The 26,020-nt window shown below is 39.5% G+C and overlaps 1 protein-coding gene across 1 annotated transcript in view; it reads right to left on the minus strand.

Annotated features, from left to right (window-relative positions):
- Positions 1-26,020, minus strand: part of LOC118799526 (voltage-dependent L-type calcium channel subunit alpha-1D-like) — a 77,452-nt gene that overhangs the window by 21,878 nt on the left and 29,554 nt on the right. The window contains 12 exon segments of the mRNA XM_036559465.1: positions 525-653; positions 11,838-11,921; positions 12,295-12,378; positions 12,894-13,004; positions 14,015-14,173; positions 15,641-15,658; positions 15,660-15,843; positions 18,134-18,280; positions 18,522-18,574; positions 18,999-19,106; positions 19,492-19,579; positions 21,258-21,364. Coding sequence (XP_036415358.1) covers positions 525-653; positions 11,838-11,921; positions 12,295-12,378; positions 12,894-13,004; positions 14,015-14,173; positions 15,641-15,658; positions 15,660-15,843; positions 18,134-18,280; positions 18,522-18,574; positions 18,999-19,106; positions 19,492-19,579; positions 21,258-21,364 — 1,272 coding nt within the window.

Consider the following 26,020-nt stretch of genomic DNA (forward strand, 5'->3'; position numbering starts at 1 on the left):
CATATCAAAGCAGCAGACAGTCCCAAAACACTAGACAGAAACCGAGGTGATATACCGAAATACAGACTCCAAGAAAAAAAAAAACAGCTCAGAATTGCAAGAGGAAAAAAACAACAAAACTTTGCAATGCGTAACTGAAAAAAAGAGTGTAAATGCTAAACAAAATGGCTTCTGATTACAATCAGGTGCATGATCTGAACCAGTATTGAGGCGATAGAGACCTCTGCTGGCTAGGAGGGGCGTTGTCAGCAGCAGATGTGACACTATCTGTCTACTATATATATATATATATATATTTATATTATATATATATATATATATATATATATATATATACATATCCCTTACTTCATCCTAAACAGAATCTTTGCATATTATTTGCAGTTACATATTACACCTACATCTACACTACTGTAAATATAAAGTACATATAGTTTATTTACTATTAAAGGCATACTGTCTGATACCCTTTGTGTCTGTGAAATATTTTGATGTTGGTGGTATTGAGGACTCAGATTTCTGACCTGGAAGGACTTGATGAAGGTCCACAGGAGGGTACGAATGCCCTCCCCCCTGCTGAGTAACTTGACCAATCGCATCACTCGGAACAGCCTGAAGAACGTGATGGAGATGCGGGCGCTGTCCTCTGTGTTCTGCAGGGGGAGGGACCAGAGTCAGTGCACCAATCAGGAGAAAGAGAGACAGAGAGAGAAACACAAAGTGCCTGGCTGTGCTTCAGCCATCTGGCCAGCAGAGGGCACACTGGAGTCTCATCAGAGTGTCATCTTGTTTTGGATTATTGTGTTAGGAATGCTCACAAAAAAGATGTACTAAGTGCCATAAGTTCTACATAGGTTTCTACAGCTACAGCAGCATTTTGGCTGATCCTGATAGTACTGAATAAATTGGTGCTTTATATTTACTTGTTTTATTGTGCAGCACTTTGGCCAGCACTTGGCTTCTAATGTGCTACATAAACAGAATTGACCTGACTTGAGTAAACATGTTGGTTGCACATGTTTTAACTATATAACAACACAGTTGTAGTCAAAAGATGTGAAGGTAAAGACAGCAATTGCGTTAATGTAATGTAATATCAAACCAGGTCAATTCAAAGCACTATTTGTTCATGCCATGAAAGTTAAATGCTAAACTGAGTATAAATAATGGCTATGATGTTACGCAGTGGCCAAAACTGTCCAGAAACGCAGCACTGCCAGGCACCTGCAGCGTAAGAGGCAGTCCTTAAACAGGAGGAGGAAGTAGGAGGTAGGGGCATGCTGGATTAAAGAAACCTGGCCATACTTAACTGCACACATTGGCACAAGCATGGCTCTCTTAACCTAGAGTCACTGCATGCGACCTTACGGGGCGCCCCAAACCCCATGGGTCAACCCCAAGGTTAACCTGAGGTCACCACCTTACCCGACCTGACCCCATGGGGCCCGCGTCATGCAGCAGTGTCAGCGCTACAAACGTGAGGGGCCAGCGACCCCACACAGACACACACCCGCACACTCGCCGCCACGTTTGGGTGACACTTTCGCTCGTTAAACAACAAAGAACAGTTGAAACGATGAACGAAGGAACAGCAAGAAATCTTAAACATGAAAGCAAACCCAAGAATAAAAAAAAAAAAATCAAAGTAAACTGAACCAAAGCCAAAAGCAAAAGTATGAGGACAAAACAGAAGTCTTAAAAGGGGTGGAAATACCAGAGGTTACACTGTAAAAATTGAGTTGAGTCAGGACAGAATTTCAACGGAAACCTGATAAAAGAATGTAAACTGTAATTATAGTCGAGGCCCAGTAGGGGGCAGAGTATCTTACCCCCGACTCATCCACCTGTGGAGCCTCCGTGGGCTTTAAAATTAAAGAGCTGCATTAATCACTCACACTCGCACACGCACACATACACACACACACAACGTTAGCTTAGCACACCGCTAAAACCTTTTAACACATTCACAATGTTGGCATAACTCTTAAACAGACAGCTTATCACAAGCTCTAACGTAGCATCACCAACGGACAGTCAGTAACATCACAACATTTATCAACGTACAGGAATCTCATCAACAGCACGTTCACCAAAAAGTTAGACGACCCCATTACACAACATTGAAAAAGAAAAAAAAACAGAAACAAAAACAAAAACAAAGAAAACATCAACCTCCCCTTTTCTGCTCATAATGACTGTAGCAAACTGGCTCTATCACGTCAAGCATATTCAGACAACATATGGGGGATTATATAACACACAGGACTACCACACAACCTTATTTCAACCGGCTGAACTACATAAAAGACTCGGGGAACTGATGTGACAAACGGGGCATAAACACTGCAACAGCACAGAACAGCAGGACTTTATTTGCTTAGGCAACAAAAAACAACATTCTAAACATCTGACAAGTACAACCTAAATCGTTACCAAACAGGCATGCACTAAATTCATCATGTACTGTAGATGGATGTGCAGGTCCAGACTTGTTTTTAATGTCTTCTATACGAATTTAAATCAGACCTTCCAAATTCTTGGACTGGAGATGCTAATATTTTGTCATCTGAATGCAACAGTGTTGACAGCTCACTGACAAGCCAACTCCATTACACTTTATATCAGTGATGATGAAGTGTCTACAACAATCATAACATGTAATGAGATGACAAATCTCATATCTATATATATATAATCATAATTTATACTGTACAAATACCCAATAATACAGTAGTGCTGGGCAATATATCATATATACTGGTGTAACCTGATACTGACATCATGAAAAATATTTTAGCAAAACAGATGATATAACGCATATTTTTTAAATTTTTTTTCTACTTGGGTCATTGTATTAAAGTAGCACAACTTATTAAAATAGTATTAAGCTCAAAATACTAAACATGCGGTTAGGGTCTAGTTCATGGGGCGGTAACGTGGCTTCAGAGCCACATGCAAATTAGATCTGTAGGTAAAAATAAAAGAATCCTCCTTTACAGTAAAATAAAGCTCTGCTGATCGTTCAACACAGTTTAACAATAAACGGTCTTAAACTCTGGAGTTAATGTAGAACTGCTGATTCACCCTTTTAACCCTGAAGGTTGGCGCACAGACTGCTGGTTTCCTGATACGTTCAATCTGCAACAAGAAACTGACAAACACTAAGAAGTTGTGAAGATAGTCAGCTTCTCGCTCGATTTTTCCAGATCCACCTTTAATGGTGCTGCAAGAAAATTCGAACAAGAAGCTGGCGAATGAGAAGCGACTTCAGTCTCGTAAAAAATCAAACGTTAAGAAACATTTTACAAGAAACTGTTCTCACTTTTGTGGAAAAGTTTCCTGCTGGAGATGCAAGAAAAGCAACTATAGCTGAACTAAAGCTTAAAGCAGAGCAAAGTAAGTCTGTGTTTTCATTTATTTTATTTTTTTTAGCCTATACTAGCACATTAGCACATACTTTACCGTCAAGATGTTAAAATGGACATAAAATGTTGTGGCTCCCAAGGTGGTTTGATTTTTGTTGTAAGGACAAAATGGCTCTTCTTAACATTTGGATTAGTTTGTGGTTACAGTGCTGTTCCATTTTGTGTAAAAAGAGAAAAATAAGAGATAATGTTTTAAGAGAGAAAAATAGAACAAAATAAGCTAAGACATTACAAGTGCTCAGGAAGCATAGGGTCATTAATTTTATTAATGAAAATTAAATATCATCTGATACCATAACATTTTTGGAAAATGTCACAACAGTTTTATCAATACTACCCAGCACTAATGCAAGAAAAAATTTACATATAACAGCTGTAAGGCCGTATGTCTTCTATAGGGGTAGTTTATTGGCATTAATATTTTGACATGTACAAATGTATTATTATTATTATGATTATTATTATGATTATGATTATTATTATTATTATTATTTCAGTTAAAGATCACTTGCAGGCATCCTGAAATGGAGGCATGTTCTGAGCATCCTTGGTCTCAGTCAGACCCTGCAGGCCCCAACAGTAAACGGTCAGTCTCTCTCCTTCTGATGATGTCTCAGCTGTGACCTCTGACATTGATGATGATGATGATGACAACATTCTGAACATCTGACGATGATGAAGCAGTAACTTCACTGTAACCTTATACAAAGTCATATGTCCCTTTGCCACTGCTATGCAGTCTTAACTTACACAAACATTCACACACACACACACGCATACACACACACGCACACACACACACGCATACATACACACAGACAATAAAGAATAGAATCTATTAAGAACATGAAACAAAGTGAAGGCTTCTACTTCAGGAAGCGAGAACAGAACAGACTCCAGACAGACAAGGCCCTCCTCTAACTGTCCAGTACTATCGTCCTTCTCTTTTACACATTGCACTGTAATGCACTGTATTTGACTCATGAAATGCAAAATGCGCAGAAATGATAAGATGCAGAATAAGCTTTCTAAACTTCCTAGCGTTAGCATTTGATGAAGCATGCGCTTTAGCATTGCCAAACAGCCAACAAGCATTTTATATTCACACGCGCACTTGCATACAGATCCATTCACGCTCTTTCACACAGAAAAAATCAGGAATTGAGTTTCTCATAGGCACTGTAGCATCTTCATGCATGTTGGACAGGATCCTGCAAAAGGAGACGCCACTCGGGGGCGCTCTCACAGTCCAGTGCAAGAGGAGAGACCAAAAGAGGAAAGATGAGAGCGCGATAAAGAAAGAGGAAAGAAGAAAAGGAGAAAAATGCAAACTTAAAGTCCAGTGCAAGAGGAGAGACCGAAAGAGAAGTGAAACAACAAGAAAAAGGATCCAAAAGAGGAAAAGAGAAATAGGAGGAAAAACTCAAACATAAAAGAAGAGAAAGAGAATGCATAGCCCAGTGGTAGAGAGGAGATGATAGATGAGAGAGAAAAAACAAGTAGAAATATCGAGTCCAAAATGAAAAGCAAGAAAAGGAGGAAAAAATGCAAGGGAAATGCACAGAATAATAGAAAAGAATGATGGAGGAAGAGGAAAACTAAGACGAAAGCGCGAGAGACGGAGTTGTCATGCAGCCTGGCTGAAGTCTACACACCTGCTCTACCCATGATCCCTTTCTCTTTCTCATCTGAGCTCTAAAAGCTCACTAGAGGGAGGTAAAACAGAGACAGACACGATCACACGCCATTCAACACACACATCAGACACAAACTCCCTTTAACCGACTGGAGAAAAACCCCAATAAAGCCAAAGTGGATCCGTACAGGGTTTGCAGTGTGAGCATGTGATTTTAGAGGATTCTCTGTCTGGATTTCACTCTAAGAAGCCAATATTTTACATTTTAATTAAGCTTTATTTTCCCTGATGTCCTCTTATGACATCTGTGCAGGTTTATGTACTGTAAACAGCTGTAATTCATTTTTACACGACCGTCTCCACCTTCTCTTTATCCCTTACAACAGTGGCTCAAACTGGTCCTCAGAGACCCCCAGACGGTCCACATATTTCCTTCATTTCAGAGGCTGCGAATTGGTTTGGAGTGAAAATGGGTTCTGTGTCTGGGAGGCCCTGAAAACTGAATTGAGAACCACTGTCTTAGGATTAGTGTTTATTACTGTGCATTTAAGACTGATGTATGTTAATAACCTCTGTTGTGATTGGCTGTCTCATTTTGAAAGCTGTCGAGACTGAAACATTGTCTATAACTTACGTGTAAATGGGTGGGGCTAAACAGATGTATGCCAAATAGAAGGATATCGCTGCTGTCGGAAGAAATCCTCATATCTCCATTTTTGTCATTTGTCAGTTTTTGACATGTCTGTTGCCTCTAATATTGCATGTAAATTTCATGATGAATGCACCAAAAGAAACGGCCCAAAATTACTTGGAAAAATGTCTGGTTCCATTGACTTATATATATAAGTCATATATATATATATATATATATATATATATATATATATATATATATATACATATATATATATATATATACACTGCTTTTGTGACAGCACAAAAGCAACGAATTCAAAACGGGCTGCTTTTACAGGTTAGTTTCTATATACAGACTGTATGTACTGAACTGTTTACATACTATATTAAAGTCTTATTTCAAAGCACAAGATAAAATTCAGTTGTCTATGATTTTGGCCTTTTAAAACTGCCCACTGACAAGCGCTAAACTTATTTCTGAATGGACGGATAATTAGTGGACCTAACGACTGTAGATTCTGTCTACATTCTGCCTGATCGAACTTGAGGTTTCTATCCTATTTAAGATTAGAATTCTATCAACTGTTCCTGTCATGATTGGAATGCTTCCATATCTTTGATCGGACCCTCAGTTTGCTTCCCTAATCATGACTGGACACAGTCAGCTACACTGGTCGTGACGTCAGCTTTGAGCTTCACGGCCACTCTGTCTGGAGATGAATGTAAGAGATGAATGGGGAAAGATTTGGAAAGAGAGGAAGGACAAACGTCACTATGACTCAGCATGGCAGGGACTAACCGGAGGAGAATGGAGCGGGTGGCCAAGCGCCATCTGCAGAACATGAACTAATGTTAGCACGTGGCGCGGCAATCACATTTCCCAGCATGCAACAGGGGATGGGCAAACACCACTGTGACTGGGTGAACAGCACACATACCCCTGAGTGGGGATCAGGGAGCATAGATATAATAGGTACTAGATCAGACAATCAGACAATGAGATCAGAACCTGTTTAGCTTACTAGGGTTGTAACTGATGTACTGGATCTAGTAGTTTTATATCTATGGCTGAATTAGCACAACAGCAGGCCACAAATAACACCTGGTGAAAGATGAAACATGCTTCACAAGGCCTTTAATAATGAATTATACATGCGTATATCAGGGTTGCTGCACAACTTCTACAATGAAGTTCAATGTGTTTTAATTTTCAGACATTTCAAGAATCAGCAGGAACCCTGATATATAGACACACCGATAACATTATGACCACCTCCTTGTTTCTACGCTCATTGTCCATTTTATCAGCTCCACTTACTATATAGGTGCACTTTGTAGTTCTACAGTTACAGACTGTAGTCCATCTGTTTCTCTGCATACTTTGTTAGCCCCCTTTTACCCTGTTCTTCAGTGGTCAGGACCCCCATGGACCCTCACAGAGCAGGTACTATTCGGGTGGTGGATCATTCTCCGCACTGCAGTAACACTGACGTGGTGGTGGTGTGTTAGTGTGCGTTGTGCTGGTTTGAGTGGATCAGACACAGCAGTGCTGCTAGAGTTTTTAAACACTGTGTCCACTCACTGTCCACTCTATTAGACACTCCTACCTTGTCAGTCCACCTTGTAGATGTAAAGTCAGAGACGATAGCTCATCTGCTGCTGCACAGTTTGTGTTGGTCATCCTCTAGTCCTTCATCAGTGGTCACAGGGTGCTGCCCACAGGACGCGGTTGGCTGGATATTTTTGGTTGGTGGACGATTCTCAGTCCAGCAGTGACACTGAGGTGTTTAAAAACTCCAGCAGCACTGCTGTGTCTGATCCACTCAGACCAGCACAACACACACTAACACACCACCACCACGTCAGTGTTACTGCAGTGCTGAGAATGATCCACCACCCAAATAGTACCTGCTCTGTGAGGGTCCATGGGGTCCTGACCACTGAAGAACAGGGTAAAAGGGGGCTAACAAAGTATGCAGAGAAACAGATGGACTACAGTCTGTAACTGTAGAACTACAAAGTGCACCTATATAGTAAGTGGAGTTGATAAAATGGACAATGAGCGCAGAAACAAGGAGGTGGTCATAATGTTACGCCTGATCGGTGTGTGTGTACATATATATATATATATATATATATATATATATATATATATATATATATATATATATATATATAGCTATACAACATTGCTAAGCCAATCAGGAGTCATTTAAGTCCTTGTGAAACCAACAGTGCTACAAATCACCATAGACAGACATGTATATAGAGGAGAAACATGTAGGAACACTGACACAAAGCGACAAAGACATACACAGAACACATACACATACTACATTCACCAACACAAAGAGTCATGCTCACATACATACACATCTACATAGGGACACAGACTAACATATATACTGTTTATACCCAACGAACAACACACATATAAAGTCAAAACGTATACACAGCCACATAAACACGATACAAACACCTATAGGGACGTACACAACACGTGAACAAATGAGGACTCCAGAGAGACAGCTCTGCCACTCAGACAGCTGTTAAAAGAGGTGTGTGTGTGTGTTTAAGTGCATTTACCATAACAAAGCCATGTGACACCCACCTGATGCTCACTTGGCTCTATAATCACCTGTGTTCATGCTATTATCAACTATCTAAGAAATTACAGTATCACCTACATTATCTCTCATTCACCTGAACACACTGCGTCAGCTGCTGCTTGTGTGTGTGCTTACAGATGAAGTGTGTGTGGAGTTGTATGTGCAGAAGTTTGACAGTAGTGACAGACGTAAGTCAGCAGCAAACACCATCAGCAGTGAGGAAGGCTTTCCACTGCATGTGAGGAATGCTCCACCTCTCCACCACACCACGGCCACTATGATCACGTCCAGATTTGTAATGTCAAAGTGGCCTTTAAACCCAGGCCAGACATTTATTAAAAGATCCAACTCCAACCTGATCATGAGCCTTCCAGCAATTTGAGAACATTGGTCCCGTGTGTGCTCTGAATGGTAGTTGTCAATGAGTGCGTTTACATGCACTTCATAATCCGATAACTGCAGAAAATGAAGATTTTGTCAGTAATTCGATCAACACGTTTATACGCCCTTGAGTAATCAGATAATGGGGAAACTCCAGGTTTCCATGAGTTAGACAGTAATCGGATTTCTGCTTTGCAATCAGCCAATAAACTAACAAAAGAAGACGTGACGTAAACGTAATGTAAAGCTGCGGCTTTTTTTAAACATTGCATATGAACATACATCATCTTGAAGATGAAGAATATTTCAATTGTTTATTTTGTGTTTTGTTTCAGTGTGCTTTTTTCTGGTACCGCCGTCTGTTTGAACACGCGCAGACTGAGAAATCCGAAAGAAATCAGAGTAAGAGTTTACATGCACTGAGAAATCTGATTACTGAGCTAAAATCCATCTCTCTTCATCAGATTTCTTAATCGGACTTCTAGATCAGAGTATGGTGTTTACATGACAATTTGAATAATCGGATAACTGCAGAAATCCGATTATGATAGGATTATTGGGTGCATGTAAACACACTCAATGTGAGAACTGGCCAATGTTCCTTCTTAACTTACAAACAGCATGTAACTAAACATTAATTTGTTTTTATTTAGTCTGATTTGTGTTGCAATTTTATGATGTAAATAATGTGTGAGCTTTAGGTTAAAAGCATTACTGCTTTTGGTGCCTATTACTTTCAGAAAAATTCAGAATGGGAGCTAGAATCAACAGTAAAAACCCATGATTAGTGCACCCTATTTATTGGGTCAAGATCAGAAACAGTTTATCTTTCTTGCTTCTATTCCTATAACAGACATTATACCCTCAGTTTTAAGAGTGCAGAAGAGATCCCTGGACTTGCTCTGTGGGTCCTTGGGCATTTAAAAGGTTAAACACTTTGTAGTCACATTACAATGAGCTGACTGGTTAGGATTAGACTCCTTTTTAGCTTTCCTTTTGCCTCTAAACCTAAAACAAAGCTCAGGTTTTGTATAACTTGATAATCTGTATAACTGGTGACCATGGTGACCGTGGTATAGAAAAGCGGTGGAATATTCCATTTTAAAAAAATCATCAACCACTTTAGAATCATTCAGGAATCAACAGGGGATTTGCAATATTGATTGAGCTTCAAAACAGTAAAGCTGAGGAGGAGAGGCCGCAGCTTTACTGTCATCACGCAAAAACAGACATCTTCAGACTCTTTCATGAGACGTTCATAGCCTGGCTGCCTCTGTCTACGTGATCCACATCTGGACTCGACAAATCCAGACTTGAGTTCTAGAATTCTCATCTCACTGCACAGGATGGGTCAAAACTCTAGAACTCTAGTTGAGTTAGTCCGGATTTGTTAAGCCTGACTGTGGCACACTCGATTCAAAGTTGCAGTCAACTGCATGGACAGCTCGACACCCAGGCTAAGACATTACCTGTGTTCACGTAGATCGGAATAAAATCTCAAACATCTCACATTTGCTGATCTTCAAGTTATATGTATCAGAAGTTATATGTATCAGAAGCCAGTTGCACCAGCTGCGCATAAGTTCAAACCTAGGCAAGTTGTAACATAAGTGTTTACTTAGCTCATGTTTATGCATTACTAAATCACTAAAGAACAAGTTGCATCACACAAATTAGTTTTAACGTTAAGCTTAATAGTTACTAAATGTTTACACCTCCTCCTCAAGAGGTATACGTTTTAGAGAAACCATCAGAAACCATGTAGATCAAAGACCAACAATATGACTTTTTTGGTTAACTAAGCTAAAAAAATTCTAAATGCTACACGCTGTGGTTTTACTTCCAGCTCTAATCCTCACTCTGTTTTTAACTCAGAGCGTGAAGCTAAACACCCACAGCTCCAGCTCAGTGAGACTCAGCAGCTGCTCAAACTCTAAACTGATTTGCTGTTGTGTTGCTTAGTCAGAAACTGTCGTTTAAAAAGCTACATATTTGGTTGTCTAAGGTAAATATTAAAAAATAAACAGTAAAACAAATATTAAAGAATAATTAATTTTATTAGTTTAAGTTGTGCACATCCTTCTCTTCTATGCTGGATATTTTTTCCCATTGAAAAAGTCAAAGCAGCTGCTGTCGCATATCCATGGCAGCGGGTTTACTGATCGGTTCTGAACATGTTATCATGAAGTAAAAGCCATATATGCATTAGTTAGTTTTTACTAGTTAGGACATGACTTACAGATTTGTGGTGCAACCAAATTTAATAAAAGGATAGTTTGAAACTAACATGTTAACTAAGGACTTAGTAAAGACTTTACACCCAAACTTAAGTATAAACTTAGCAAAACTGGTGCAACCCAGTCCAGGTGTTTATTTGGTGCAGCAGCCAGAAGTGGATACAACTTCAGGATCAGCAAAAACCTTCACGAGGCCTTCATAGCTCCGATCTATATGAACGTAAAGGTTACCTCATTGAGACATTTTCAGACTGGGACAAGTTCAACCTCACAGAACGTTTTGGAAGTATTGTAAGGAGGGGAAAAAGCCATTATGAAGCAGAATCAAGCAAAGAGGAGAGCACATCTTGCCATACTTGCCTCTACAAGTTTCTATGGAAACAGAATGAATAAGAACAGGGGTTAGACAAACCACACTATGGATTTGCAGTGGTGCATAAACACCACGCTGGGTAAGCACTGACCACGATCCCATCCTTCTCAAATACCCTCACACAAATACCAAACACAGGAAGACATGAGATTGTAATTATTGGTTATAAATGATTGTCAACCATTCCCCAGTCTTAGCAGCATATTACTATATTTTAGATAAGCAGGGGAAAAGAGTCAGTATGTTAAGGATGTTTTGGTTAGAACTACAGTTTCTACTCACAGAACAAAACAATCACAGACAACACTACTAAATGAAACCTTGCAAAAAACCAATGGGGGACAGACAGGTATTCAGCTGTCTTGACCTGCCTAAGGACACTAGAACTGATAATTCTACTTCAGACTACTCACTTTCAATGTACATGGCACATCCGTGTTAGGCCAGCATGCAATGTTTAAAATATACAGTATTGGTCCCCCTAACATGGTTTTCTTGCATGGTTTCTAATCTAAGAGAAGCAAAGATAGGCATACTTACATTGACTTCAGTGATAGCAATATCTACGACGCTACCAACTACAATTAAGGCATCAAACGTGTTCCAAGCATCAGTGAAATAATGCTGTTAATACAAAAACCACACCACAGGGGGAAAGGGGAGAGGAGAGAGGAATGGAACGGGAAGAGAAGAGACGAGAGAAGAGAAGAGAAGAGAAGAGAAGAGAAGAGAAGAGAAGAGAAGAGGGGGACCAAAAAGTCATGGAAGACACAGGAGGAAAAGTTGAGAAAAAGGGGAGAAAGGCTAAAATTAGAACTCAGTTGAGAAAGATTTGATTTCTGAGTGACAGCTGTTTAAAAGTAGCTCAGAAGAGCTGAAATATCCCCCTTGAGATAAAGAGCTGTAATAGATCATTGTAGAAGGCAGAAAGGTCACAAGACCGCAATCAGATAGAGCTAAGAGAAGAGGGGAGGGGCCGTGGGCGGGGCTTACTTACATCAATCTCACTGAGCACAATGTCAACTATGCTGCCGATCACCACCAGAGCATCAAACACATTCCATGCGTCTCCAAAATAGCCCTTAGACAGGCAGCAGGGGGGGCAGGCACGATGGGTTACATTATGTATTTTTCAATTGCATAATATCTATGACAGCTTATGCAGCACTCCACTATTGTCTATGTGTGTAGCATGCAGTTATTTATTATTATTATTATTATTATTATTATCATATTATTTCACTCCACACACAGGGAAGGGGGTTCATATGTCTGAGCACTGCACACCACACCATGTCTCTTACAAGCATTCTGTCCTTCTTCTCAACACATAGCTGGATACAGACGGGAACAGGGATAGTGGGGGAATATTCATATATAGAGATTCAGTGAATATATTTTTATATTGTCATCCGTAGTCAAAACAATTAATACTTATTCTCAGGAAGCTATAACTTGCTCTTACGCAGGGGATGAAAAACTATGTAAATGCGTTTATAAGTATGTGAGTTTATGCAGTGTTTATACTATATGCGAATGATGTAGTACGCTTCTGAGTGATGCTAGTGCCCTCACTTATGTGTTTAAGTAACTTACCCTGGGTTTGAAGGCGATCAGTTTGAGGACCATTTCCACAGTAAAGACTGCAGTAAAGACCATGTTCAAGATGTCCATTACATAGTTAAACAACTGAGACTGCCCATAGTGCTACAGAGAGAGAGAAGAGTGAGAGAGTGAGATGATGAAGAAGAGACAAATGCAACAGCATTTGGATTCATTATAGTATGTAAGTATGCACACACACACTACAGGGACAAAAGTATTGGGACACCTACACATTACACCCACAGGAGCTTTTATGACATCCTATTCTAAATCCATAAACATTAATATGGAGTTTGTCTGTGGGACGAGAGGGTCTGGCTCGCAATCTTCGTTCTAGTTCATCCCAAAGGTGTTAGATTGGGTTGACGTCAGGGCTCTGTGAGGGCCAGTCAAGTTCTTCTACCAAACAGTCATGCCTTTGTGGACCTTGCTTTGTGCACTGGGGCTCAGTCATGCTGGAACAGAAAAGGATCTTCTCCAAACTGTTCCCACAAAGTTGGAAGCATAAAATTGCCTAAAATGCAAAGCTATGTGCTTAATTTTATCCACCTGTTAGCAATGGGTGTGGCTGAACAATCCAGGGAAACACCTGAACTCAATAATTAAGAGGTGTGTCCCGATACTTTTGTCTATATAGTTTATCTTTATGATTACTTTTGAGTAGTATGTGGGAAAATTATTTGGGAGTTGGACAAACTTTACAGAACACTAGCCAAAATCCATCAGCACAAAGCTCAGTTTTTGTTATTAATTTCAAATATCATTCATTTTGTTTGCAGGTAAAAGTGACATTGTTAAGACGGACTGTAGGTAACATTAGCACTGCAACAAAAACAAACCTTATTTCTGATAAGGTGCAATAATATTTCAGTTTTTTAGCATAGCATTTTAAACTGTAACCTCAGCGTTATACATAGCAACTAAACTGAAAATGCAACAATTTCTCGCCAGGTCAAATGGGATTTTTCCAGTCTTCTGTGAGGCTTGTCAAACTTCACAACAGTTGCTTTGAAAGAACACATCTGTGGGCGGAGCATGGCCAGGTCATTTGCGAAACAAATGCCAGCCTGAGCAACATGTGGTTCAGAAAAAGAGAGCAGACACATTCTTACCTGCACTGCCAGACAAAGTGTGTTGAGCATGATGAGGACGAACATGATGTACTCAAAGCCAGTGGAGTTCACCACATACCAGAACTTGTACTGGTAGGGGTTTTTAGGGATGTACCGCCTCAGAGGCCGGGCTTTCAGCGCATACTCCACACACTGCCGCTGTGGAGGCAGACCGAGACACTCACACACGAGCAGACACCATCTATACCAGCAATAAACAAACAACTACACACACAAATTCAAATACCACAGAAGAGTCAGAAACACAAAAGACATGCAGTTGATGCTGAGGTGACAGTAAAGATGCAGGAAGAACATGTTCTCACCCATTCTGCTGTTCTAGCTCTCTCGTTCACAAACACACACATACACACACTAGATGATATTTTAATCAATATAATGATCATTTATGTCACAGTATGCTTTTCCAAACATCGTGGATACTGTCTGTCCAAAAAGACACTGAACAGCTGCTGCAAAGTTTTAATAAAAAGAGAGCATCATTAGGGGGCGATGCATCGATATGGGAACCATGGGCTGATGTCAACATTCATTACTTGTTATTTACATGTCTGCTGACGTTGATACTAATGCTGGTTTATTATGATTTTAAAAATGTAGAAATTGAGACTAAATCTACACTGCATTAACGTTACAGAAAAATCTAACACTTATGTCTGTAGCATTACAAATGCAGTATAATGAATGAAATAGAGACATTTTAGCACCATAGCCAGCGTTGCCTAAACATTGTGCTCTTCCATAGTGCGTCATCCAGTATCGGTTTGAGGTATCAGTCAAATTTAAACATGGCACAGTATGTGAAACAATAAATAAAAAATTATTTTTATGTGGAACTATTGGGCCTTTTCTTGTGCTCCAACTTATCAACCCTCATTAATGAAATTAATGAAAACGAAATACTGTGTATACTGTGTATTTCATACACACTAAGGCAACAAATTATGGAAGAAGTACTAGTATAGTGATTATATTGCTCCACATTGTGACTGTGATAAAGCTCACAATATATATATAAACGAAAGACTGGTAAATCGATAATAAGACATGGTTAAAGATTGGCCTGCGTTATTTTGACCAAAATAATTTACGTTTGTTAGATAATCTAAATACACAGTTGAGTCACATTATTATGACCCCCAGCTAATATCCAGAGTAACCGCCGTGTGCAGACAGCAGCTAGACGGGCTGGGAGTGATTCAATAAGGTCCTGGTAGGTTGTCACAGGTATCTGGAGCCATGCTGACTGCAGCGCATCCCACAGCTGCTGGAGGGGGTGTGAGGGAGGATCCTTAGAGCGAACACGACGATTGAGGTCCCACAGATGCTAAATCGGGTTCAAGTCTGGGGAATTAGGGGGCCAGGGTAGTAGCGGTCATAATAATGTGACTCGACTGTGTATGCTGATTCATCAAAGGACCCACAGAAACACTCATCTGGAGCTACGATGCTCACAAAACACTGTGATTGGTTAGAGGCTCGTCTGCATTTTGCAGCCTTCTGTGATCTCAGTCTTGCCAAGCCCAATATCGCGTTAATCCCTGGCAAATCATACATTGTGCAGTCCTAATTCAAACATATGCACACAAGTGCATCAACACATACCTGGTTCTTGTCCAGCTCAGCAGTTCTTGTACTCTTTCTCTCCCTGTTCCTGAAAAGTCACGATGACGAAACCCACGAAGATGTTCATCATGAAGAAGGCGATGATGATGATGTAGATGATAAAGAAGATGGAGATTTCCACACGGTAGTTATAGATGGGACCAAAGTTTTCCTTGTTTGAGTCGATGGCTTTGTAGAGAAGCCTAGCAGAGGGAAAAAAGGTGAGAAAACAGACATTAGAATGGTTTTACTTATGGTGAGTGGTAAATACATACTATACGTTTCAGTGTAGAAGCTGTTATTTGTAAGTGCAACAGATTTATATGTTGAATTTCTAGGAATATGTGTCTAATACACAGCTTAAAGTGTACGTAGATGTGTAACTGTAACTCATGGTGTGTATGAGATTATACGGACACCCTCTGTATTAAGTAGGTTGTGCAATACTGCAATTACTTCCACAGCATGCTACACTCACCTCCTTTCTTACCAACAGCAGCAACAATAACAGTAATTATAGTTCTGAACTACTATTACTGAATCTGAGCTATTGTTATTAAACACTGTGATTTCTAACCTACTCAGTATCGCGTTCTGTGAGAGATCATATAATAGGACTCAGAGAGTAGCAGGTAACAAGTAAGCCAGTACGATGATTTTCGGTTCAATAACAATGGCAGTAATCACAATTACAACAGCTCTCCTACATATCCACATGCTTTCTTTGGGTATCTTTCAAAAATATTTCATGGCCTAATTTCCGTGTGCCAGACTCCATTTATTCAGGGTCACAGAACTGGAGACTTTGGTGCCTTCTCTGATATTACATATACCAACAAAGCAAGATAAAGAAAAGTATTAAAAATAAGGAGGAAGTAACGTAATTTAAGAAAACAGAAATTAGGCAGAAATTATTGAAGTTCAGCTGTGCCAATAATGCTGTGAGGAAACCGAATACCTGAATCTAAATACGTCCTTCACCATCTTACATTCATCTTATATTATCGATTTGTGAAGTGAAGCATTAAATCTGATCATATCATAAAAAAATCTCAACAAATGTTGCTCTTTTTGAGACAGACCTGTGCTGTCTTAACTGTGCTAAACCACATCACTACATCACCTCGCCTGTTTATACTCACTGGGCAACATATCATAACCTGCTACTGTAATGACACTTTCATTATGCACTTTACACTGTAATATTGCTGCAACTCCTAGTTATGTCTGTACTCATTGTGCTTTTAATCTACCTCATACCACTCAGTGCCTGCTATCATGTAAATACAACACATCTGTCTCATATGCCATGTAAATATGCAAATAGATATACTTTGTTTCTACTCTTGATACTTAACTTATGTCTATTTTTATTTCTGTTTTTTATTTTTTGCGTAGTATATGCAAGTTTATGTGAAATTATATGTCTTGTTACTGAAACACTGCAATTTCCCTTTGGGATCAATAAAGTTCTGTCTGTCTGTCTGTCTGTCTATCTATCTATCTACGGGTTATTCATGCATTACTGAAAGTGTGCTCACTTCATCTATGACAGTGTTACCCGAAAATACAGACATCCAGACTCATAATGAAATGCAAGGTACTGTCAGTAAAGTTTCAAAGATAACTGGGATATCGCTTCCTTCAGCTGATTCTGTTTACATTCAGCACACCCTTAAGCGAGCAAAGAGATCAATTACAGATTCCTCTCATCCAGCAAACCATCGTTTTTAACCACTTCACTCTGGGAGGAGTTACAGATCCACAAATACTAAGACAACCCGCTTCAAGAATAGCTTTTTTCCTGCTGTGATAAGGTCACTAAATTCTGAGTACTGTATGTTATTATTATTATCTGTAAGATAATAATAATGATAAGATGTTATTATGTTATTATTGTTATCTGTAAGATTTCCAGCCTTTGTAAGAATCCACAGATGAAATTACGGTCATTTTTTTATGATTCTCCTATACCAAATGTTGTATATTGCGTACAGTACTGTACTGTATATTGTTCACCGTATATGTATTATATTGTACATTTATGTGTTTTGTGCTACAACAGAGTAGAATCACATCTTGTTGCACCAGATCCAATTACCATTAACATGCTGTGTGGCAATAAAAGACTCAATCAATCAATCAATCAATCAATCAATCAATCAACCAGTCTCCTGTCTCCTCCACTGTCTCCTTCCTTGTTTTTAGGTAACTGTTTAGTCTTTAGCAATTGCACGCGTAAATACATGCATATCTTTGTGTGTATAAACGTATGTGTACATAGGTGTATAGGTATGACACATTTTGATGCCTTTAATGCACAATGATGTCTGCTATTGATATCGTAAAGACTTAAAAATTGTCCTAAACCTGACCACAGTGTGTTAAACCCATTTTTGTGACCCTTTTACAAACCTTCTTTATAGAATTAGTTTGAAAAATAAATAAAATAAAGAAAGAAAAGCATAAAAATATATTTCATCTTGGTCTTACGCTGGCCAGCCCTCGAATGTGGACACAGTGAAGAGTGCCATCATGGCCATGAGCACGTTATCAAAGTTGAACTCGCTGTTGTGCCAGTAGCGCTTCTGAATAGTGGGCTGATTCACGTCTCCGTCTTTGTACAGGATAAACGTGCCCCTGAGAGAGAGCAGGGAGAGACTGAGACTTAGGAAAGAACCTGGTGGTATAAAAGAGTGCAGTTTAAAAAAGAACTGCTTGCTAATCACAAAACGTGCTGATATTAGTCATGATTAACTTTACCAGGGAACACTGAACTTCTAAAAAGTCAAGGTCAAAAAGCTTTATTTTGTTTTCAAAGATAGGTCAGTACGAGACGTGTGTGCATGTGAGTGAATGAAAAACCCGTTATGGGACTGACTTGCACTCCTCTGGGCTTGATTTGGCCTCATCATTGCAGCGGTAAAACTTCCCCTGCGATACAAGAAAAGAGGTCAGGAGCGCATTTACAATCTTTAACAGACTTGAACTGCGAACTTTACCAGCACACTACAACTTACACGAGTGCCTCTGTAAGGACAGTCAATATAAATTAATCCAAATGACCATATTAACAAATACAATTTACCATAAATGATGGTAATACAATCAGATTTGATTTCGTTATCCCTTTACTAAGCATTTTATCCCTTCCCTCTTTAGCATTTATCGATCTAATATAGTCTAGATGTTATGTTCCTCTTCATCTCATGTCCATCTCAAGAATAGGTCAAAAAGTTAGTTAAGAACAATGAATGAAAGATAATGAAGGTCAGTTAGCATGACTTCGTTTAAATAATACAAACGCTAATAGCTTTAATTTACCATGAGCATTAGCATTAGCAGCTCTTTAACTAACCTTAAAGAGCTGCACTCCGATACAGGCGAACATGAACTGCAGCAGAGTGGTGACGATCATAATGTTGCCGATGGTCCTGATGGCCACAAACACACACTGGACCACATGCTGCAGAGGACAACCGGTCAAAAGTTAATAGGTGAACTTGCATGATAATCTTTTACAGTCAAATTAAATAAGTGTCATAATGTTTCTGTTTCTTTGCAGTTATTTGCTCTACATCTGACTGCAGGACACAGTACAGCTTATCAACTCGTTGTTAACAGGAGCCCAGCATAAAATGAAGTACAGTATGCAGACTTTTTCATTATTACAGTCTCCAGCCAATTCAATACAATGCAAATCAATTGGTTGATTCTAAGTATATTCTACATTGACAACTAATGCACAATGAAGACAAAGTAAATCTGCTTTTGTTAACAATCTGTAAAGAATAAAAATAAGAAGCGTGTTTGAACTAACAACACCAATCTTAGCATTAGTGTTTATGCACCTTGAGTCCTTTGGCTCTGTTAATAGCTCTGAGAGGCCTCAGCACTCTCAGTACACGGAGAATCTTCACCACAGAGATGGCTGAAGATCTGCAACAAAAAACACATTTCAGTTATGGACAATCACAAACCACACAGTTAGTATTATTATAAGATGGACATATGACACATATGACTATGCAATACATGAACATACCAATACATTTAAAGTACAGCACAGACTCAGGCAAAATACAGGACCTATACAATAATATGCCTTAATAACTGTAAGCAGCTTCAACAGAGGAGCAAGCACAAATAGAACCAGATCACACTACGTGATAACTAGGACAAAATCAGTATGTACAGTAAGAGAGCATTATTTGCCACTCCAAAAGGGACATATAAACACAAATCCTGAAGCTTTCACAAACAGAGATGTTTTGTGGTCACAGGAGAAATTCTGGCATATATTTCTCATGAGCAGGTCACAGTATATGTTACAGTCGTATGCAAAAGTTTGAAGATCCCAGGTCAAATTACATGTATTATTGACTTCCTAAGCCTAAATAACTTAAAACATCCTCTACAGAGAACTGAAACTGAAATATGGTATTTTTCAGCTAAATTTAGTGCAGAATTACTAATTGTTTGTTGAGCTTAACACAGAAAGTCCTTTAAGTCAAAGCTCATACCATAAGAAAATGGATGACGTTCTGCGCCGTCTTGTATTTCCCTTCCTTTAATCAGTTTGTCTATTGTTTATTTTTTAAATGAGTATTTTGGTTTTAGCGTTGTCTTTTGCTTTTATTCTTTGCTTTACGTTATTGTTTTTTTCTCTTAACCCTTGTGTGGTGTTGATGTGATTGTAACTCATTGGTCTGGTGGACCCACCGCATTATTGTTTTATTAAATCAATACAGCCGCAACAATTTATGTAAAAATACCAGATGTTTAAAACATCACAAGTGTCCAGCGTAGGGTTCTCCTTTAGCAGCTGTAGCCAGTCAGCAGCCTGTCCATGTTGTCCACCCTCACATACACACACACATACAAACACATATACACACACACATAAACAAACACATACACACAGACACACACACTAACAGCAGGCCATGTAGGAGGTGAACAGAGTGAAGGACGCAGCACCTCCACACTGTTATTGAGTTCAGCCCAACATCACATGGGTAATATAAATGTGTGGGGGGTGAACAGAGTGAAGGCATTGAAAATGGGTTATTTTATATGTTCTTCACAGAAAAAGAGCAAAGGACAAGAAATCTGAGGTTGAAATAATAATAAATTGCATATTTTTTTTTGGTAAACATTTTAAATGGGTCCCAGGGACCCCAACACCACATAAGGGTTATCTTTATGACCTGTGTAAAGCACTTTGGTGCAATGTTAGTTATTTTTAAATGTACTAAAGAAATTAACTTAAAACAACATAAAATAACAAATGCAAAATGTGCTATAATGTTTGCACAGTCAGTAACTGTGCATTAAAATGTGTAGAGGTGTGCTCCTCTCAGAAAACATATTACCTTATCTTCACTTTGATAATAAACAAAACATGTAGTTTGTCCAGAGGCTCCCAAGCTTTTGCATACAATTACACACGTGTAAATGTTTTCTTGTGAACAAGCAAACTTTTCTGGTACACACAAACGTCTCTTGTGCTCGTCTGAAAGCTTCAGGATTCATTTATTTTTGTCCCTTTAGAGGATCCGTAGATTAGGGACGAGGACTAAGACTTGGGGAAACACACAGTGAAGCCGAAACTCACTGTATTCCAAAGGACACCAGAGATACGCCCACCACCAGCAGGTCCAGCAGGTTAAAGTAGTTCCTGCAGAACGCCCCTTTGTGGAGAAACGCTCCATAGGTCGTCATCTGAGTGACAAGTGAACAGTTGTTAGCGTCCACTGAGTTTAGAGGGAACGTTTCACATAGAAGATGCACTCACCCACATACACACAGAAAAACACACACTCACACTGACATATGCTTAAATGGACACACAGATACACTCCTGGATATCACTCTTATTCAAGGGTGGCGTGTTCAGAGCAAGATGCTAAAAGCTAAAGCTAACTCCGCCAAACCCTCACGGCTTTGTTGGCATGAATGTAGTAGTAAGCTCTTCATTTCACAATCTGCCAGGCTAGGGGACCAGGCAATAAAACATGCAGTTTGTTGCCAAAGCTGAGGAGATTAAGGAAGGAGAGAGAGAGAGAGAGAGAGAGAGAGAGAGAAAAGGAGGAGAGAAAGACAGAAATACAGAGCCCCAGTCTCATTTCAGAGCCCTTAGCCTCATTCTAGCCCCTTTTCTATTGGCTTATCCACTCCGCCTCTGTTTGCTCGTTCACAAGAGCTCATACTGAAGGCTGTTCCAAAGTAATTAGCAGTGACTATAAAACCGTTCGACAGTGAGCGAGCGTTGATACTGATTTACAATTGCCCTCCATAAAAGCACAACCTGTTTAGCAGTATCAGCGCATGCATGGAGTACCGCTTAGAGTAAACGATACCATGACAGCGAACATCACGTGAGGTCCAGTCCGCGTGAGATGAGTTTCCAGTTGGCGCGCTGGAGTTTTTAATTGCTTTAAAATGATGTCAGACTCAGGAAAACGTGCTTCACATGTCCTTATTAAAGAAGGCAGAGAGGAAGACGTCGTGTTCTGAGACACATAAGCTGGGCGTCCGTCCCACCGCCGTCTTTTAAAGATCAGAGCATAAACTTCGTCTCCTCTGCAGACCAGTTTCTGCTCAGCCATGTTGAACAGTATAAACTTTCACTATGACGCGACGAACATGATCAGAACATACTTACACGTTCCGATTGGAATGTAATCGGATTCAGGCGTTTACATGGCTATTATTCTTCTATTCAACGGATTATTTACAGGATTACCCACCTCGTTCAATCGGATGAAATTGTATTCCAAATGGCCTCAATCAGACTAGAATATTCCAATTGAGGTGTTTACATGGACGTATTCTATTCCGATTGAGCTATTAGTCGGATTGTTAACAGATTATCAGGCTGCATGTAAACGTGGCTATTGAGGCCATTCAGAATACAGTTTCTATCCGATTGATCGAGGTGGGTAATCCTGTAAATAATCCGTTAAATAGAAGAATAATAACCGTGTAAACACCTGTATCTGATTACATTCCCTGTCGGAAAGTTTAAGTACGTTCTGATCATGTTCGTCGCGTCATAGTGAAAGTTTATACCGTTCAACATGGCGGAGCAGAAACTGGTCTGCAGAGGAGACGAAGTTTATGCTCTGATCTTTAAAAGACGGCGGTGGGACGGATGTCCTCATGCTTATGAGTCTCAGAACATGACGTCTTCCTCTCGGCCTTCTTTAATAAGGACATGTGAAGGACGTTTTCCTGAGTCTGACATCATTTTAAAGTAATTAAAAACACAAGCACTGCTCACTGCTGCTCATCTCACTCTGACTGGACTCACGTGATGCTCGTTGTCATGGTAACGTCTACACTAAGTGGTTCTCTACGCATGTGCGTAATTTTGGATCTGATTACTTGTAGTGAGCATCAGATTGTTGAGTAGAGTGAGCATAAACACCTCAGTCTTAATCTATAATCGGATTGTATTCAATCGGATTGGCAAAAATCTTCGCATGTAAACACAGACACTGAAAGTGCGTGGTGGCATTAACATTCAAAAATAGTAAATATCTCCACAAGTTCACTGACTCATATCTGTAACATCCTACACTCAAGAATTAATTAAACAAATGCATAATTTATTTTATTGCATGTATGTATATATATATATATATATATACATATATATATATACATATATATATATATATATATATATATATATATTATCTGTTTCAACTGCAAAACGTTGTAGATGTATTCTTGTCTCTTTTAAGTGGTGAAACACTAATGCAGCACATGACAAGGTATTTATACCCTCTCCCTTAACTAGTAGTGCCCTCCACTGCTGTTAGTGTAATTTTATATGGAGTGACACTCTGTAATGAAGTGTTGGGGAGGGAGAGGTTTGGTAAAGGCCAAGAGACCAAGAGACTGAGACAGAGAAAGAAGAAGAAGAATGTAAGAGCAAAGAGTTGAAGAAAGAGAGAGAAAAAAGAGAGAATAAGTAAAAAGAAAGGGACAGAGAAAAACGGTGGAGCGATCTGAAACAAGAACCCCCTTACTTTAACATTCATGTGAGCCGTTTGCCTGGAAGCATATTCCACCCTGTCCCTCTACTAAAAACCCCAAAATAGCCAGAGAGAGGCTCCAGTGCCCCCCTCAGGCTCAGCACACAAAGTGAAAATCAGCCAAAACCAAAGCAAGTCTTTCCAAACCAGAAGCGCATAGGAGTCGTCTCCCAAGTGCATGTCAATACAGCTGTACCCAGAAACCCCAAACACTGCTGGAGTTGGCTGCCTTTGGTTGCTGATCTGAGACCAGCATTGCATCGTTTCTGATAATGGCTGAGAATGGAGTTCAGATAACAGATGCTGGTCTTAGGTCAGTTCGTACAGACAACCACTATCCACAAAAATGCACAAAATAGTGAAAAAAGCTCAATTCGATGTGGAAGCAGTGGATTATGCTGCCCCCTACGGGTCTGGAGAATATGCTGCATTCATATGCGCTTAGCAAAGGGGATCGTAATCTGAACCATGCCCGGCCCGAACATGGTTGTCTTTGCCCCCTCTTTTATGGATGTGTCTGAGTCACGGCTGAAGCTTTGGCTGCAGAGGGTTCAGGTTTGTTTTTCTTTTTCTTTTCTTTTAACCCAGCTTCAGTCAAAGCAATGTGTTTTCAAATGTACTTACATCATTTTATGTTTCTCATTTCACAAGGAGTTGCATTGTTTTGCTTCTTTTGTTTTGCACAGCTATCACTTGCAATTGACATATTCATGCTCTGCCCATATACCTACTGTAGTGAGGATGGGCAGTGTTTACAGAACACTAGCAAAATCCCATTCAGCCTAATGAAAAATTGTAGTATAGATAGTTCAGAGTATCTGCATACATTTAAAAAATGTTACGCTCCTGAGTCGGATAACTAGGCAGGTTATAAATAACAACAAACCTGCCATGTTAGCATGAGCTGGATTACACAGCCAAATGTGACAGCACTCACTCTGTCCTAACAGTGTGACATTTCACACGCATACAAAATAAATACCTTTTAAAATGAACTGATTTAGGTATTTTAAAAAAAATAAATTCATATTATAATATTATTCATAAGTATATGAATAGTGTTGCACCAATACCAATACCGTATCGGTATCAGTGCCGATACTGGCACTTAAATGCAGTATGGGCATTGTTGATGTGGTACCGATACCTAAGGCCGCTACCACGAAGCAACTTCTGACGCATGCATGCCCACCAGTAGACAGAACTTAACAACGCATCAGCAGTTTGGGACGTTAGGCAGTAGTAAAAATGCTCATGGCAGAATCTGTAATGGCAGTTTTTGGTGTGAAGAACACGCTAACAGAGCCGCTTACCTCAACGGCAAAGCTGTTTCTTTCAGCAATCACTCGTCTGCTGCTGTGTGGTTAATGTTACTGAGAAAGCCGAGGAACCGCGGGACTCTAGGCATAATAATAGCATTTAGCCTCGATTCAACCTTTAGCATAGCAGTGCACTAGCCAGGCCTGTGCGTCCACAAGTCCCGTCTGCAATGTGCCTCCAACGGTCAGCTGTATCACAACCCGTCGCTTCAACCAAGCCAAAAAAAACACTGAAAGTCGCTGATACTGACAGCGTGAACAATGGTGATATTTACTGAATTGACGCTCAGAGATGCAGCGCGAGTGAACGAGACTGCACATATGAGACAAACGACTCAAGAAATTTGGATGTGAAACAACATTCAGCTCCTTTTTTGAACCAGAGAAGCTGCTGTGCACTGATGCGTAAATAACGCAGGCTTATCTGTGTTCTGTTCAGCTGTTTCGCACAACAAAGAAATTTTACATTTAATTGTTAAACATGGTTCCTATTACTAATTATGTAATAGTAAATACTAATTATATACAGTAATTAAAAAAAAAAATCTAATAAATATAATCCAACAAATAAATGCCATCTAGCCAAGCTAAGTGTGTTTTTGATTTTACCAAAATAATAAATTTTAAAAATGTAATTGTATAAAATAGATTGAACTGTATAAATTGTATAAATTATATAATTTAGGAGTTATAGGTGAGTTAGGTTAGATAGACTAAGTATCGGTATCGGTACCCGGTACTGACTGATACTAAAAGATCAGGTATCGGTATCGGAATCGGAAGGGAAAAAGTGGTGTTGCTGCATCTCTATAGATGAATAAGTTCGATAATAAGTAAGTTAACATTTCATTAGGTTGAACTGCTTTTTTTGGCAGCATTCGGCAAAGCCTGTCCGACCTCACAACAGTAGCTACAAAATAAATAACTGTGGCAGAACAGTGACTGGTCAATTCACAAATGAACTGTGCATACATAAAATATCTCACACCAATCAGATCTGTATTAAGCATCGGTCT

Source organism: Colossoma macropomum, unplaced genomic scaffold (assembly GCF_904425465.1).
Source record: "Colossoma macropomum unplaced genomic scaffold, Colossoma_macropomum, whole genome shotgun sequence".
NCBI lineage: Eukaryota > Metazoa > Chordata > Actinopteri > Characiformes > Serrasalmidae > Colossoma > Colossoma macropomum.